Source organism: Harpegnathos saltator, unplaced genomic scaffold (genome assembly GCF_003227715.2).
Source record: "Harpegnathos saltator strain DR-91 unplaced genomic scaffold, Hsal_v8.6 scaffold156, whole genome shotgun sequence".
Taxonomy (NCBI): Eukaryota; Metazoa; Arthropoda; class Insecta; order Hymenoptera; family Formicidae; genus Harpegnathos; species Harpegnathos saltator.
Window position 1 is genome coordinate 767,810 of NW_020229935.1, and position 17,019 is coordinate 784,828.

The 17,019-nt window shown below is 40.9% G+C and overlaps 1 protein-coding gene across 1 annotated transcript in view; it reads right to left on the minus strand.

Moving 5' to 3' along the window:
- Window positions 1-10,558, minus strand: part of LOC105186679 (uncharacterized) — a 40,295-nt gene extending 29,737 nt beyond the window's left edge. The window contains exon 1 of the mRNA XM_025296714.1: window positions 10,196-10,558. Coding sequence (XP_025152499.1) covers window positions 10,196-10,198 — 3 coding nt within the window. The 5' untranslated portion in view covers window positions 10,199-10,558. The remainder of the gene's footprint in view (window positions 1-10,195) is intronic.
- Window positions 10,559-17,019: the final 6,461 nt, after the last annotated feature.

The following is a 17,019-nucleotide window of genomic DNA, read 5'->3' on the forward strand; positions in this document are numbered from 1 at the left end:
TGCTTTAATTTGAAGAAATCTGCAGCTGAGGCGCATCGATTGCTTGTAGAAGCATATGATGAAACTGCTTTAAGTGAGAGAAGTTGTCGTGAATGATTTCAAAAGTTTAAAAACGGTGAGTTTGACATGGAAGACAAAGAACGTAGTGGAAGGCCGAAAGTGTACGAAGACACGGAATTGGAAGCATTATTGGAGGAAGATTCGTGCCAAACGCAAGAAGAACTTGCACTTACATTAGAAGTGACTCAACAATTTCACATTGTTTAAAATCGTTGGGAATGATTCAAAAACAAGGAAATTGGGTTCCATATGAACTGAAGCCGAGAGACGTTGAACGCCGATTTTGCACGTGTGAAATGCTGCTTGTCAGGCATAAAAGAAAGGGTTTTTTGCATCGTATAGTCACTAGTGATGAAAAATGGATCCACTACGATAACCCAAAGAAGAGAAAATCATGGGGACCACCTGGCCATGCTTCAACATCGACAGCCAAACCGAATATTCATGGAAAAAAACTCGTGCTGTGTATTTGGTGGGATCAGCTTGGTGTCGTGTATTATGAGTTGCTCAAACCGAGCGAAACCATTACTGGAGCTCTCTACCGAACACAATTAATGAGATTGAGCCGAGCACTCAAGGAAAAACGCGCTCATTACTACTCCAGACACGACAAAATTATTCTCCTACATGACAACGTTCGGCTACATGTTGCAAAATCGGTCAAAACTTATTTGGAAACACTTAATTGGGAAGTCCTACCCCACCCGCCGTATTCACCAAACATTGCCCCTTCCGATTATCACTTGTTCCGGTCGATGGCACATGGCCTCTCTAAGCAGCGCTTTACATCATATGAAGATACTAAAAATTGGGTCGATTCGTGGATAGCCTCAAAAGATGAAGAGTTCTTCCGATGTGGTATCCGAATGCTGCCAGAAAGATGGGAAACAGTAGTGGCTAGTGATGGACAATATTTTGAATAAAACGTAATGTACCGTTCTTTCACAATAAATTCCTAATTTTTGATAGAAAACGGCGGAAATTTATTTGTACTCCTAATATATATATGTATATATATATATATATATATATATATATACACACACACATACACAAATGGTTAAGATGGAGCAAAAAATTCAATTCCCAGTGTATGTGTGTGTATATTAATTCGTATACCAGGTGTGTCGGTAATTCCTTTCCGGTTTTTTCGCTAAAGAAAACACGTTATTTACAATGGATAGTTAAAATATATTTATTCAAAGTATTGGCCATTTGATTCTATACATTTTGCCCATCTCTCAGGCAATTTATGGATGCCTTTCCAAAAGAACTGTTTCTCCTTTGAGCTAAACCATTCATCGAGCCATTTTTTAACTTCTTCGAAATCGGCGAAGTACTGCTCTACAAGCGTGTGCCTCATCGATGCGAGAAGGTGGTAGTCGGATGGAGCCAGGTCTGGAGAGTACGGCGGGTGCGATAAAACTTCCCATTCAAGTGATTTCAACACTTCTTTGACTGGTTTTGCTGTATGAGACGGCGCGTTGTCATGCTGCAAAATCACCTTATCATGTCTTTGAGCGTATTGTGGACGTTTTTCGATCAATGCACAGTTCAAATTGATCATTTGTCGTTGGTAGCGATCAGTATTAACTGTTTCTCCAGGTTTCAACAGTTCATAATATACGACACCAACCTGGTCCCACCAGACACAGAGCATGGTCTTGCGACCAAAGCGATTTGGCCTTGCAGTCGATGGGCCGCCTTCGCCAGGTGATAACCATGATTTTTGTCGCTTGGGATTTTCGAAATAAATCCATTTTTCATCACCCGTTACTATTCGATGCAGAAATGACTTCCTTTCATACCTTTGAAGCAGCATTTCATTGACGATTTTTCGATTTTCCAATTGCCTGTCATTCAATTCATGTGGTACCCATCTTCCCATCTTTTGGATCTTTCCCATCGCTTGTAATCGTTCACAAATTGCTACTCGGCTCACATTCAACTTTTCTGCCAATTGTTTTTGAGTTTGTGTTGGGTCTTTATCCAATAACTCCTGCAATTCCGCATCTTCAAACGTTTTCGGCCTACCAGGACGTTTTTTGTCTTGAACGTTGAAATCACCACATTTGAATTGTCGAAACTACGTTTCACATGTTCTTATGGTTGGAGCATGCTCACCGTAAGTCTACCAGCAAACGATGACTTTCAGCGGCTTTTTTCTTTTGATTAAACAAGAAAAGTAATGCGTGCCGCAAATGCACGTTTTCAGGCATAAAACTCGATATTTTCAAAAAATTATTAATCCATAACGCTGTTATTTTGGCGGAATGTAACTTGCGTAGTTTTGAGGTTAATGTCAGTAGAATAAAATGACATGTATCAAATCATAACATTACATACTTATGGCTAGTGACATCTGTTACAAAAACCGGAAAGTAATTACCGACATACCTGGTATATGTATGTACTATCAATCGAGTTTTTTTACTCGATTGCAAGTTAAACCTCGAATCATTCGTGTGATCACGCTATGTATATAATGAATCGATTTCATATAAAAAATATTTTTTATTATGTAAAATATCGCATATGAGCCGATACAGCACGAATATTTGTCGTTTCCTACGTGAGCATTAAGGTATTAACGACCCCCTTTCTATACGATTACCTCGGAGATATTACTATCATCGTTATCGTTACAATTATCAACGTCCGGCATCGTCATAGCCTACAAGTGGAAAATTTCTGGAGTGAAACCGCAGCTAACGAACTGTGAATCGCATCAAATGGTGTACCGCGATTTCTAGTAAGCGGAATGTGCTCTCCTCGAATTCTCAATGCATAGTAATATGCGAATACGTAATTTATAAATTACTATCGTGGTATTACAATGATCCGTTGCTTACGTCATTATTCGCTATTCCGAGGAAATATTTCAAAGTGGACGCATTCCGCGCCTTTATTATCGATATCGTCGATTCGATTATTAGCCACGCAATGACATCATCGATGACGAACGTGGGGAATTCGTGGATTCCTAGATTACGATTCACGACTTTTAAACGCGCTTATCAGCCGGGTTTGCGTGTCACTGACACGATTTTTGGTTACGAGCGCGTACATGCAATTTTCATTACGGAAGATCGCGTGTCGGACACGGCACGCGATTTTTCTGCTTTCTTCGCGACTCTTACCGGACATGCATTCCAGCCGAACGTTTTAGAAACGGATCCATCGACTGTAAAATAATGGCGCCATTCACCAGAGATTCCTGATGTAAGAACAAAGAAAGAAAACCGAATAAAAGGGAATTCTCTTAAACGAAGACACCGTCTCCTCGAAAATACTTTGCCTGTCGCCTTGCGAGAGGAGGGAGTGGCATTTTTTTCTTTCCTTTTCGCAAACTTGATATTCAGAGCTCGGGTGGCTCGCATTGCTTCTTTTCTACGTACGTAGTGGTGAAGTGCTTGGGAAAAAGCGGTCGAATTCTCCGAGAGTGCTGTTCCGCCGTATGTGTGTGTGTGAGTAAATGTCCCATACTCGATAGTCTCTTCTCGGTTACGTAACACTTATATTTTAATAAAATAGAGTCTACGCGAAAGACGCAGAAACCACGAGAAACTCTACGCAAGTCAGATCGAGTCATACGAGATAAGGTTAGGTCGGGGATCCGATCATCATAATCTATCAACATATAAATGATTCGGATTATCATACGAGTCTAAGTAAATATTTTGTTTTGGGCTCTTTCCCATCCATGCTCGTAGCAATGTCTACAGAGACTCGCGATTCCGCTTTCGGTCGTAGACTATAGTTTCCCACGCGCTCAGGCCGCAATTGTGCGATCGGGACAATCTGATTGCAGCGTGTTCGTCGCATTCGCGAAAGAAATTTCTCTTCGCGGGAGGAACACGTAAAGCATCGGACGGTATTCCGCTTGGTCTCGTTCAGCCCCGCTCATAACAGAAGCCCACAGCGACCAATTCCAACGGTAACGCGTGCAATTATCAATCGTTCGCGCATGGCTCTCGCCGGTCCAGGACGGTGTGAAAAAGGAGGTCGCGCGAGCACCTTTCTCTCGAGGAAGCGAGGAAGCGAGCCGAAGCCGGTGATATCTCAACCGCGCGAGTAAAGGCGCGGTCAGCGTTATATTCAACGTCTACCGCGCCATATTTTGGATGCGTTTCAACAAGTATGAGCCGACGGCCAAACGCTAGCCCATTAACCGTTGAATGATCTTCTCACGGATCCAATTTGTGACATATACTTGCGCGTTCGCGTTCAGTAATACGAAGATGCCGTGAAAGTGAGGTGATTCAATTAAAAACCCGTCGATTAATTATCCGTGTATTGCGATATCAACGAGAGAGAGATCGTAGAGGGGTCGTGCGAACATTATTAAACTATGTGGAAAATATAAATGATGAAAAACAAGAGGCTAATCAAAATCATTTAGTAATCACTTTAGTAATGATCTGACTTGATTTGGCCCGACTTGACTCAAGCTAGTCTGACTTAATTTAACGCAACCTAACCAACCGTTAGAGAAACTCTAGCATGTGATGAAAGGAATTTTACATCATCATTGTGCGCAAATGGTTCCGTTCAAGTATCGCTCGAATCCTGGCGGCGACATATGGTAACTCATACTTGAATGTGCGTAATCCGATCGGAGGTACCGTACGCAAAAATGTCATGTTCGCGGCCTTCGGAATTTCACGCTCTACTTGCATGTTTGCACTATCCTACAGTCGCTCGCTCGCTTTCGTTTCTTAGGTTTCGAGAAGGTGCCGGCTGCTCCGCCAATAGAAAAGCGCCGGCGAACGATATGAGTTTCGATCGAGTTTCTTCTGAATAGCCTTTACACGCGAACTCGCAGAAACGCCGGCGATATTTCGAGCGATAGCATCTCCGACATAGCGAGTCGGGCTGAGTCGTGACTGGAAAACGTACATACATCGTAGCGGAGATCGCAATTACGTTCTATGCCTAATTGCCGCGTGAGAAAAATATTATCGATTAACTTCGAGAGTAACATCGCTCTCAATTAAGTGAAAACATTGCGCGACTTGATACAAGCGTCTTTCACTTTGTTGCAATTATCTCTATATAAATGATGGTATTTGTTTTCAAAAGACTTCCTTGAAAACAATCGCCTGCAGATTTCCGAGAACAGAATAAATTTTACCGCGAGATCGATACTTAGGACCTAACCTGTTATAATTAATAATATTTCTCGTTTGAAAATAACTCAGGGAGCGTCCAGCGTTACACATTAATATAAAACACCGAGCGCGCATTGTCGGTTCCGACGAGAACTCTGCGTTTCTTACGTCAGAGATAAATATGCGAAATTATCGCCATGAGTGTCCGCACAAAAAATGCGCGATTGTTCAACCGTAGAAAATGGAATACCCGGATATCCTAGTATCGGTTTTCCCAATGAAAACAATTGCTCGCGTCGCTTATTGTGCGTTGCCTCGCATACATACGGATCCTCATCGGATAAATCCGCCGCAGCTGTTGCACAGAGCGAAAAAACAATAGCCCGTAGAAATTGTAACGAGACTCAACAATGTCACGACTCAAAGTATATATGTCCCCGATGAAACACATGTCAGTGTGTATTAAAGATGTGTGCGAACTATTCGAATTTGAGTCGAATCGAATCGAATCTAATGTAATTACTATCCGATTTGAATCCGAATAATTCGAAAATTTTGAATCGCGAAGATTTGAATATGAATCTAATACTTAGCATTTGCATGCATCAGCTACAAAACGGGCCATCTGGGCCTGTATGTTTGAACCCTTAACTTGTAATTAGCTTAACTTATAATTAATAACTTAATTATAAATTACTTTAAATATTTAAATATATATTTTACTTTAATATGATATTACAATATCAATATTCCCGATTAAAATCTTCCATCATTATTTGTATGTTTAATAGTCATGTTAAATTTTTTAATGATACGATTCGATTTCATTCGATTCGATTCAATTCAAATTCGAATGAAATTTCATAGATTCGATTCGATTTGAATTTGAATTTAAAAAATGAAGTTCGATTCGACATAAAAATTCTTGATTTGCATATCTCTAGTGTATATATATATTATGATATGATATATATATATATATAATGTACGTCAGGTGATACTCTTTAAATAATTTCGATTAAGTTAAGTAGTCCGACTTCTCTCTGCGACAAAAGTTTCATTTCAGACTTGACAATTTATTTAACCAGTAGCAAAAACATTTCCAATGAGATTTCAAATCTAATTTTTCCTTTCCACTTTCTGGTAACTTTCTGTTTTGATATTTATCACCATATAATTGCACGATGCAATAATTATAGCCAGGAAAATCCTTTCCCTAAAAAGACTATTGGCCACTGTTAGCAATTTTGTATGCACGTTGTTATCACTACATTTTGTTGGAACACAAAAAATATGATCACGTCGGAAGTAACTATAATTCTAGCGAAATGAATCATATTTTTCTTTCGTTATCAATATAAAAATTTAATTCCGATTAGTATAGTTGAGTAAACAAATGCGAGCACAGTGGTAATTTAATTCAATGTTCCTTGTCATCAGAAGATCATCGACAGGTTTCACATATTCGATCCGGTCGGATGGTTAACATGCCTCATCGGCGTGCCACTTATCGCTGCTAACTTTCTTCGTGGTGCTCCACCTTTACTTTCGCCTTCGAACTTTTTGGTTCCCACCTGAACGCGTTGCACCGAGACTGGCTGGAACAGTGGTTCTCCAATCTTAGATTTGACAAAATAACTCGTTTCTAACTATGTAAAGTTATAAATATTACGCAGACTTAACCGGCTCAGAAAGATCCGGAAGCATGAAAGGTACGTTCACGGAAGTGCGATGTGATACAATTCGTGATTCGTTCTACCTATGAGGGCAAAAATATCGAATCTATCTGCCTGTTAATGCAGGCCATGCAGGCACCGCAGGGAAATATGATTTATTTTGCTAAAACTATAGTCCCTTTCGACGTAATTGAATCTTTTGTATCTTTAAAAAACTAAATAGTAGTAGCAATAGTTGTGACAAAGTTATTATCATTAACACTATAGTAGCATTTATTACGAAAATAATTGTACGAAATAATTGTATTACGATGACATCACTATGCATTACGGCAACAAATATCAATTTTTTTTGCTCAATGATGTTTGATACTGCGTCGATTCTTTTGTCTTCCGTTTATTTCAAAATTATGTTGAGGAAAAACTAGAAACGGAATATATCTGCACAATGAAATAGATTGATAAAATAGATTTTCCCCATCCGCATTAGATAAGTTTCGCACGGTGCTTTATCGTCACTTTCGATGCGCATCATGCGAGCATGAGAACAATGACATCGTGCGTCGTTACGAAATCGTTATCCTTAAGTGGAATGCACCTGAACGACAATAATTCAAGATGCGATTGTAAGATGTATTCGACAACGAACAATCGCGGAATTAGTAACGATTGTGCGCACTGTTCGCACGTCATGTGCGCAAGCTGAAATCAAGATTTCATTATTTATGGCCATAACTGACAGGTAAAGGAGTGAAAAGTTTAATTCTACCACAAATTATAATCTTTCTTGGCGCCAATTACATTTTTTTATTCTTACACACACACACACACACACGCGCGCGCACACCCACACACACTCACACAGTTTCTCTCGATCCAAAAGATTTGTTTTTCAGTAGACATATATATTTTATTCCATTTCTTTATAAGTCCAGCAACATCACTATTATTGTCATTTTTATATAAAAATTTGGTACTCACAATGTGTGTGCGTGTGTATGCACACTTTCCTTAAAACGATATTTTCCTGTTTTCTCAAAACACGTTCGTCGAATGTTAACAGCGTGGCGCGCAAATGTTTCACGGCGAAAAGTAATTAGAGATCATGAAATTTTCTTGGTATCATTTCGTCCACGAAAGCGTCACGCAATGAGAGAAGAGTATCAAGAAGGAGATAAGAATTCCTTTCTTTCTTCGAGTTATGTGCCACTTACAATTAACGCGGATTTTCGTCAGAAGAACTTCCGCCTACGGCTGACCTTCCAACGTAAGAGAGAGTCCACGTTCTTTACGCATCTTTAAGACACGCGGACATTAAGACGAGTGACAAACAATTCAGGTGCGAAGTAATCTGAATTTTGATTCAACAAGGCCACTGTGCCTGAGTTGAAATGAGTTACCCTAACCGGATAACAAGGAACGGTCGAAGCCGTCTTCGCCCGTATCTTTCGTAAAAAATGTAATAACTGGCAAAAGTTGTAGAGATTTGTTCGCCGGTACCAGCGGGGACGAAATGCGGTCAGTATGTGAACAGCTTGTCGTTCTTTCCTTATGTCGCGACTGTCAGGAGGTCACCGACACCATCTCTCCTTCTTGAATGTCTTTAAATCGGGCATGGTTTAACATAATGGGCGCTCATCTCGTGTCCAGCTCGCTTCGAAACTAGCTTGTTAAAATCCGATAAGACTTTCAGGTGTGTCTTTATGCCGCGCTAATACGCCATTTTACTGCTTACTGTTCACTTGGCGATGCATTGTCATTCTTAAGTGAAATTTGCGCTTTCAATCATCGCTGCACTAAAAGAAAAGAATACTTAATCTCGCTCAAATTATACTCATTTTTAAAACCGACAAAATTGTTATCTCTAACTCTATAGCGTCGCTTACTGCAAAAATAGTTCTGATTGTAATTATGTCACCACGCAACTGTACTCATTCAGTCACGAATATACCAAACGCTTTTCTCTCGGAAAAGAAATCGTCAAGTATACGCGTGTACGCATTTATACAGAGAAAGAAAATGCTGCTTCGGCTTTAGTATTTACCAAGTGAAACATTTGATTAACGTTATTCGCCAGATGGAATATTTTACGAGCTGTACATATGGAAAGGCGCATTCAGGGCGTGAGTATATCGCGCACGTTTGAATATCGGGTGGTATTTCTTAAGTTGTTTAGTAACCGTAAATTATACCCTATGAAATTTTACAGCTTCGACATAAAGAGTATATGAGTTAGAAAGCGCAATATGAAAGACGCATCGGCACACTGGTCTATTTTACAATTATCTCATTGTTCGAGATCGTACAATCGTCAGTGTTTTGAATGTTCAAGATCACTCTCGTATATCGAGTGAAGTTCCACGCAAATTCATTAAGATCGATAAATAATGTACCGCTGTGTTGTTGAAAATGTTTGTGGACGTACAGCCAATATTGGAATTTTAAGAAGTAAGATATTACAATCTTGTTTTCGTTTAAGCTTTAGCTTGAATAAAAATGATTGAAGCATTTGTCGAACAAACGTTCGCGACTTTCGAGGAAATCATTTGCGTTATTTGTTTCTCTAAGATCGAATCTTGTTTAAATTATTTAAATTGAATGAAAAAGCAACAAACGACGAGCTAATTAGTGTTGTGTATATAAAATGCAACATACGCATTTATTTATCATAAGCGATAACAATAGAACGCATTCACGACTCTTTACAATTGTACGTTCTTTAACGAGGCCGTGCTTCAACATGAAACGTTACTTTCTATCGTTAGTTGTATACACGTTTTGTTAATGGACAGCAACGATTGAGTGAGCCTTACACGCAGATTTATAGACATGCGATTTCTTTCTGTCGAGTTTTCGTACGAGATGGTGCGGCTATTTATTCGCGAACTTAATAAACATCAAAGTGCTTATCATTTTCACTTTCGCGCAACCAGTCGAATGAAAACAAACGGTCGGCACCTTTGTTGGTCTTCTGTTTCAAGAAATATTGTGCATACTTGTCATTATTTGTGCAAACGATTTCAAAATGCTTTCATTACTTATTAAAAATACTTTTTATTTTCTCATTATCAATAACTTCTTTTGTTATTTATTATTTTCAAATTATCTGCAAATTATTTTCTTCGCGTACAATACAATACATACAGTTGTCAAATTATTAATCGCCAACGTGAAAATCACGTTGCCAAGACGATGAGAATAATGAAAAACGTAATGCTTGCTTGATAAAAAGTATATAGCAGCGCATAAATCATAAAGCTTTCACGAATTCGTCACGAAGCCTCTCGAAACAAATGTTACTTTTGCGCTCGAATCGTCGCAACCCCGCAACTTTACCCGTGAACTCACCATTGCGCAGATGGCTGTATCTCCACTGGGTCACCGCAACACCGCCAAGTCAACCTACCCGCTTTGCTCCTCTCTGACTCTTTCTCTCCCTCTCACCCTCCCTCTGCCTCTTCCTCTTCTTCGTTTTCTTTCGACACCCTTCGAGACGATATTGCTTCGTTTTACCGATCGCGTCCGTTGCACTCGCTCACATCGCACCACTGGCACATGACCTTTTGCCGTAGTTGTATTTTTTAATCGTAATCAGAGGATCGCGATTCTTCGTTTTCGTAACTATTCCCGGGGTCGAATCACACGAGCGGAGATGTCAACGTGTGTACAGAGAGGCGCGCGACGTTTCGTTGACAGTACATGTGCGGTCTTAGGAACACAAGCGGTTTGAAGGGGCTCTCCCAGAATGGACAGGCTATATAGATATCCCCTCCAAAGGATGACAAGGAGAGCTTGGGCTGGCCGGAGCCTGGGTACCGCGGTGGCAAGCCACCGTGATCCAAGAGAAAGCCTCTCCTTCGATCGGTCCCATGGTGTCGATGTACACCAGACGTTTTTATATAATATGTTCAATCCTATAATATTAACATTCGCTTGATAAGGTGCCATGTCACCTTCGACCTTGCGCCTATGTATGAAAAATCTTACGAGCAATCCCACGCTGTAAAAAGATATCGAGTAAGTTTGAGGGTTGTGCAAATTTTGATGAAATGCAACTGCTGCCGAGTCTGATAGCTATTTCCAAATATGCTAGAATTTTGTACACTTTTCGACCTACACGTATATGGGGGTGAAATTAAGAACTTCTGTTACTACTGGTAATTCCACCCTGAATAAAAGCCAGGTAAAATAGACCAGATTTTAGGGTTGTTCAAATTTATCTTACTTCAACTGCGATTGAGTCAAATTGTCTTTTCCCAATTTGGATTTTCCTAAGGATTTACGCTACTTTCGATCTTGTATATTACATGTGTGGAGTTGAAAATCGTGCAAGCATGATTGAAAAAAAAAATGGAGAAAGACGAGATATCAGAGTTGCACAAATTTTATTACACTGCATTTGCGACCGAGTAAAATTGGTAGCCTGAAACTGAGTTCGTTTTACTTTAAAGCTGATGTTTTTTTATAGCGTGTAATATTCCATTGCGACTCCTTCGCGTCTGTTTCTTCATGTCGTATCGACCGATGCTTTACATTAGCGACGTTCGATGCGCTTCAGATTTCAAATGCGAAGCTCTGCCACCGGATCGCAGGCGCGGGAAGGAATCAGAGCGACGCGTGTCGCAAACGGGTGCGCGCAATGTGATCGGGGAATAATTGATCCTAGGCGGCTATCGTGGAACTATTCGTCCACGATAGTCGCCGATAGACGTCGTTCCGATCTGACAAAGCGCGAGCTTGCAACCGATGAGTTTCTGCTTGTCCGCCGTGGAATTTTCGGACGCTCGACGAACGAGCTTCCGCTATTATATGGCGAACTGCTCGAATTCTTTCAGACAAACTTCCACCGCTGACTATATCTCGAAGTCTTGAAATCTCAGATCGCTGATATGACTAAATGTTATAACCAGCTCGACTCGATTTACAGTTGCAGCGCTAGAAAATGTACCCAGCTCTGAACAGCTGAAACTTGCTTGTTTCCAGCCAACTTTTTTTTCTCCCCGAGATGTAACTAAATACAATTCACTCAGACGAATTACACAATGCGCGGCGTGCGTGGCGACGTGGCGAATTACGAATTATGCGAGATTCCGAATGACGAATCCGTCGCGCACGATAGTCTGAGATTAGTTCTTGCGGAAAATGCAGTCCGCATCGGGGCTGGCGCGGAATTCACGGAGCGGTGCTGCTGAGGCTTAGCGAGAGCGAAATAAGTGAGAGGCCGGTGGGAGGTGTATGTGTGCGCGCGTGTTACCCGTTTCTTATGCAACTTCTGATAGGGATCACGAGTCGGTCAGTTCGTCGACTTTTACGGAAATATGCGCCGCACCACGCCGATATCTTCTTACCCGCAGGAAGGAACGAACGAGAGGCTATACGCGTATTCGCCAGGATTAGGAAATGCGGATCCAGGCCGCTCGTGCTTGGAACGTATCGCTGTCCCTCGCGTCTCTCGCTCGCGTCGTGACGTTGCAGCGGCTGCAGGATGTTGCATCCGACGATATTTCACCGCTTCTAAATGGGAGCCGACCTGGCGAAAGAAATACCGCCTGACCCCGCGGAGTAACTTTCATAATTCCCCGCAAGTATCGATTTCCCGCTACCTGACAACTTCCAATTGTCCCGATCAAATTCGACTCTGCGAGAACTTGATCGAGAACCGATGCGATCACCGCGTTATTATTCCAGGACCTTCGCGCGCTTGCCCCTATCCGCGATCGTTATTCCGGACTCGATATTAATACCGTAAATTGATCGGCCTCTCTCTCTCTCTCTCTCTCTCATACGTCACCATCGAGTCGAAGTCGCTGATGACATAAAGAAGTCGTCTCGTTGATCGTCTCTGCGCGGAAGTGTCGAAGACGCAGCATCTGGGAGAACCGGCGTGTCCTTCGTTCTAATGTCTGTTAGAAGAAATCAGGACGAAGTGGATGTAGAATAAGACGTGAATCCGTAGAAAGACGAGGCGAATCGTCAAATTCAATGCCCGGATACACGGGATGCTGCTGATGATTGCACCTTTTCAGTATTCACACGGCCTCACGGTCGCTGGATACACTTTTCGATGTCCCGCGTAGAACAATCGGAAATACAATGGCTGTAGTGTAAGACGTGTTACCTCTATAATCCGACGAGTAGATTTTTATTAGGCGTTTACGATGCGCGGAGTACTGTTAGGTCGTTAAATATGAAATGTCCAATTTTCTGAAGTATTAAGTTCGACAATCGATATCTCTGACACTTCACTTTTACAGGTTCTTGGTTTTTTTTGTTGTGAAGGTACATCATCACTCTTTCAAACGCACGTTTTGGTTTGTGGTTATCTTTCGAGTTGTCTTTATTACAGCAATTTTTGTGTAACCATAGATAAGTCAAGAGTGCATGTTATTTTCGAATATGAGTTCCGTCGTGGAACCAATGTATGTAACGCAGACAATTCGAAATATCAATGAAGTGTTTGATGAAGATATGGCTAATGAACGTATAGTAAGTCGATATTGGGAACTTGAATAAGTTGTCGCTGTTTTTTCGTGAAAATGAATGCTTTATTTAAAAAAATTAGTAAAGGACATGTCATTGAAAGTATTGTCCATCGCTAGCCACTACTTTCTCCCATCTTTCTGGCAACATACGAATACCATGTCGGAAGAACGACTCATTTTTTGAGGTTACCCACAAATCGACCCATTTTTTGATATCTTCATAAGAATGGAAGTGCTGCTCAGCCAGGCCATGAGTCATCGATCGGAACAAGTGGTAATCGGAAAAAGCAATGTCCGGTGAATACGGCGGGTGAGGTAGGACTTCCCATTTGAGCGTTTCCAAGTAGGTTTTGACCGGTTTTGCAATATGTGGCCGAGTGTTGTCATGCTGCAAAATTACTTCGTCGTGTCTCTCCTCGTATTGCAGCCGTTTTTCCTTCAATGCTCGGCTCAAACGCATCAGTTGTAGTCGATAGCGATCTCCCGTGATGATTTCGTTGGGTTTGAGGAGCTCATAATATACTACACCCAGCTGATCCCACCAAATATAGAGCATAAGCTTAGAACCATGGATATTCGGCTTTGCTGTCGATGTTGATACATGGCCGAGCTTACCCCACGATTTTCTACGCTTCGGGTTATCGTAGTGTATCTACTTTTCATCGCCAGTCACGATACGATGCAAAAAACCTTTTCTTTTCTGCCGTTGGAGCAGCTGTTCAAACGTGAAAAAACGCCGTTCGATGTCTTTCGGCTTCAATTCGTACGACACCCAATTTCCTTGCTTTTGAATCATCATTTCTAACGCTTTAAACGTTTGACAGCTGTTGTGTGATCAACTCCTAATGATTCTGTAAGTTCATTTTGTGTCTGACATGGGTCTTCATCGAGTAATACTTCCAATTCTTCGTCTTCAAACTTTTTCGGTACGCCAAAGCGTTCTTTATCTTCAACATCAAAATCATTATTTTTAAACCAATCTAAACCAATCTCTGCATGTTATTTCCTGCAGAGCATGGTCGCCGTAAGTCTCCACAAGAATTGTATGTGCTTCAGCTGCAGATTTTTTTTTAAAAAAGTAATGCAGTAAAATTCCCCGCAAATACTCTTCTTTTGACACTTTTTATGGTCATGTTTAACGCTATGAAAAAATATGTTGTTTATGCTTCGGCAGAATAACATATACTGTCACTTCGAGCCTAATGGTGGAGCTTCACGATGAAATTGGCTGTATTATTGTCCGATGTAAAAAGGCTAAGATAACATCATCTGTGCGGGAAACAGCGAGAACTTATTCAAGTCCTCAATAGTTTGAAAAGTTTCGTTATAATGATTTTAATCGACCCGAGACCAAGATGGATAATAATGAGCTGAAAGCTGTAGTGGAAGCGGATACATCTCAAACTATGCGTGAATTAGCAGCAAGATTTAACGCTACTATTTCAACAATATTGGAGTATTTGAAACAAATCGGCAAAGTAAAGAAGCTGGATAAGTGGGTTCCGCGTAAATTAAACGAGCGTTAGAAGAACAATCGTCTAAAAGTTTGCCTTTCTCGACTATCACGACGTAAAGGCAAATTATTTTTACATCGTATTGTTACATGTGTTGAAAAATGGATTCTTTTCGATAATCGCAAGCGTTCGGCACAATGGTTGGATAAAGATGAAGTACCGAAACACAGTTCGAAACTTAATATTCATCAAAAAAACGATTGGTGTCTATTTGATAGTCCAGCGCTGGTATTATCCACTACAGCTTCATGAAACCTGGTCATTCGATTACAGCGAGTGTCTACTGCTCATCAACTGGAAAAAATGATGAGGATGCTTACGATTAAGCAGTCGAGATTGGTCGACAGAGACAAGCCAATCCTCTTGCAAAACAACGCTCGACCACATGTAGCACAAATAACGTTGCTCAAGCTACAGGAGCTGGATTTGGAAACTCTCGGTCACCCACTGTATTCACCAGACCTTGCACCAACTGACTATAACGTCTTCCAGGCACTGGACCACTTCTTGCAAGGAAAAATATTCAATTCTCAATAAGCTATGGAAAACGCTCAACGCTTAACGCTCAACAAGCTATGGAAAACGCTTTCCGCGATTTCATCGCCACTCGCTCTTTAGGCTTCTTCGCCGCTGGCATAAATAAGCTGCTGTTAAGACGGCAGAATTGTGTCGATAGTTTGGGCGCATACTTTGATTAATTGTACTATTTCTAGTTTGAAATATAATAAACCAAATTCTTGATTCAAAATCGACATTTCATATTTAATGACTTAATATAATTTCAAAGAAATAACATCGTTTATTGGATAGTCGTTCGCAAGTCAGTTTTGAAACACAAATCGCATTTTATGTATCTGGAGAAACAAATCAAATCTTCCCTTTGTAGAAAGTATTCATATTTGTGAGCAATAGAGAAGTTGTGTGAAAATAAACTTAGTAGTCGGTCAACAGATTCCGTTATATCCGTCTCTTATTATCAGAAAAATATCGAAAAAAATCGGGAAAGAAACAATGTTGGAAAGAAGCAGTTGTTCGACAGTCGGACATTAATTCGTATAATGTGTGTGTATGTGTGTTCGTATAGTGTGTGTGTGTGTGCATGTTTGTGTTCACAAATATTAGAATTATTTATATCATTTGTGTAATCAGTAATTAATTACCAAATTTTTTATCATTACACTTATAATATTACGAATATCTCTGCTACTTTCCGAACAATGATCAAGCAGTTTAGACAAAGTTGGCAAAGATAATAGCTAACAACTCGAGCTAGCATGAAATATACGGCAGCTGCGGCAGCAGTATACACACCTCCGCCGATATCTTTTCCTTTCACCGTGGTGATTTGCAAAAATGAGTTTTGGTCTACGCAAAGGAGACTCGCGGCGCGCTTATTCGTCATAGGCTTTTTCGCGAAGGACACGGTATTACGTGAATTTCTCTCGGCGGGGGAGTCGTCGGGAAAAGCGAAATCGTCGTCACGAGCGGGGCTAATTGATAGAGAGAACAATGGTGGTTTTATTCCGTTGCGTATCGTGTCTTCGGTGTATTGCCGCGAGTGAAAGCGACCCGCCCGTAAAGTAAAATGCATTCCTATCTCATGGCCGGTCTCCTCATCTCGTGCCTGTTCTATGTAATTATCTTAATGATCCGCCGCCGCGCGCATATTACTGTTCTTCTTTCTACCGTGGTCGTATCGCCCGCGAATGTCCTTTCCTCTCGTCCTATCGTCGGGATGTGCTAATCGCCATAGCCGCGCGACTCGTGGTAAATCGATTACGTTCGCTTCTCATTTCGCAGATCGCGCGAGCAGTCTCCAAAGACGAGCGTTAACGATCTTGATCCGAAAATCAGAGCGATTTCCCACATAACGGAAGAAAATCTCTCCCTTTTCCATCAGCGTTATTGAGTCGCGGAAGCGTGACGTCGTTAAATCGTTCCGGACAAAGGACCGCGTTTTATCTAACTGCCATGTACTTTTAACTGCCGAATAATTAGACGCGATTTATTAAGGCTGCGTACATCGAATTTGAGTTAGATGTTGAAGACGAAAATGTCGTCGCGAAAAATTGGAAAATTCGCGACGTCGATATGGAAAAATGTATGACGACGAGAATAATACACGTGCATGGGAAAATTAAATATCATGAACGAGAAAATTGAATTAATGCATAAA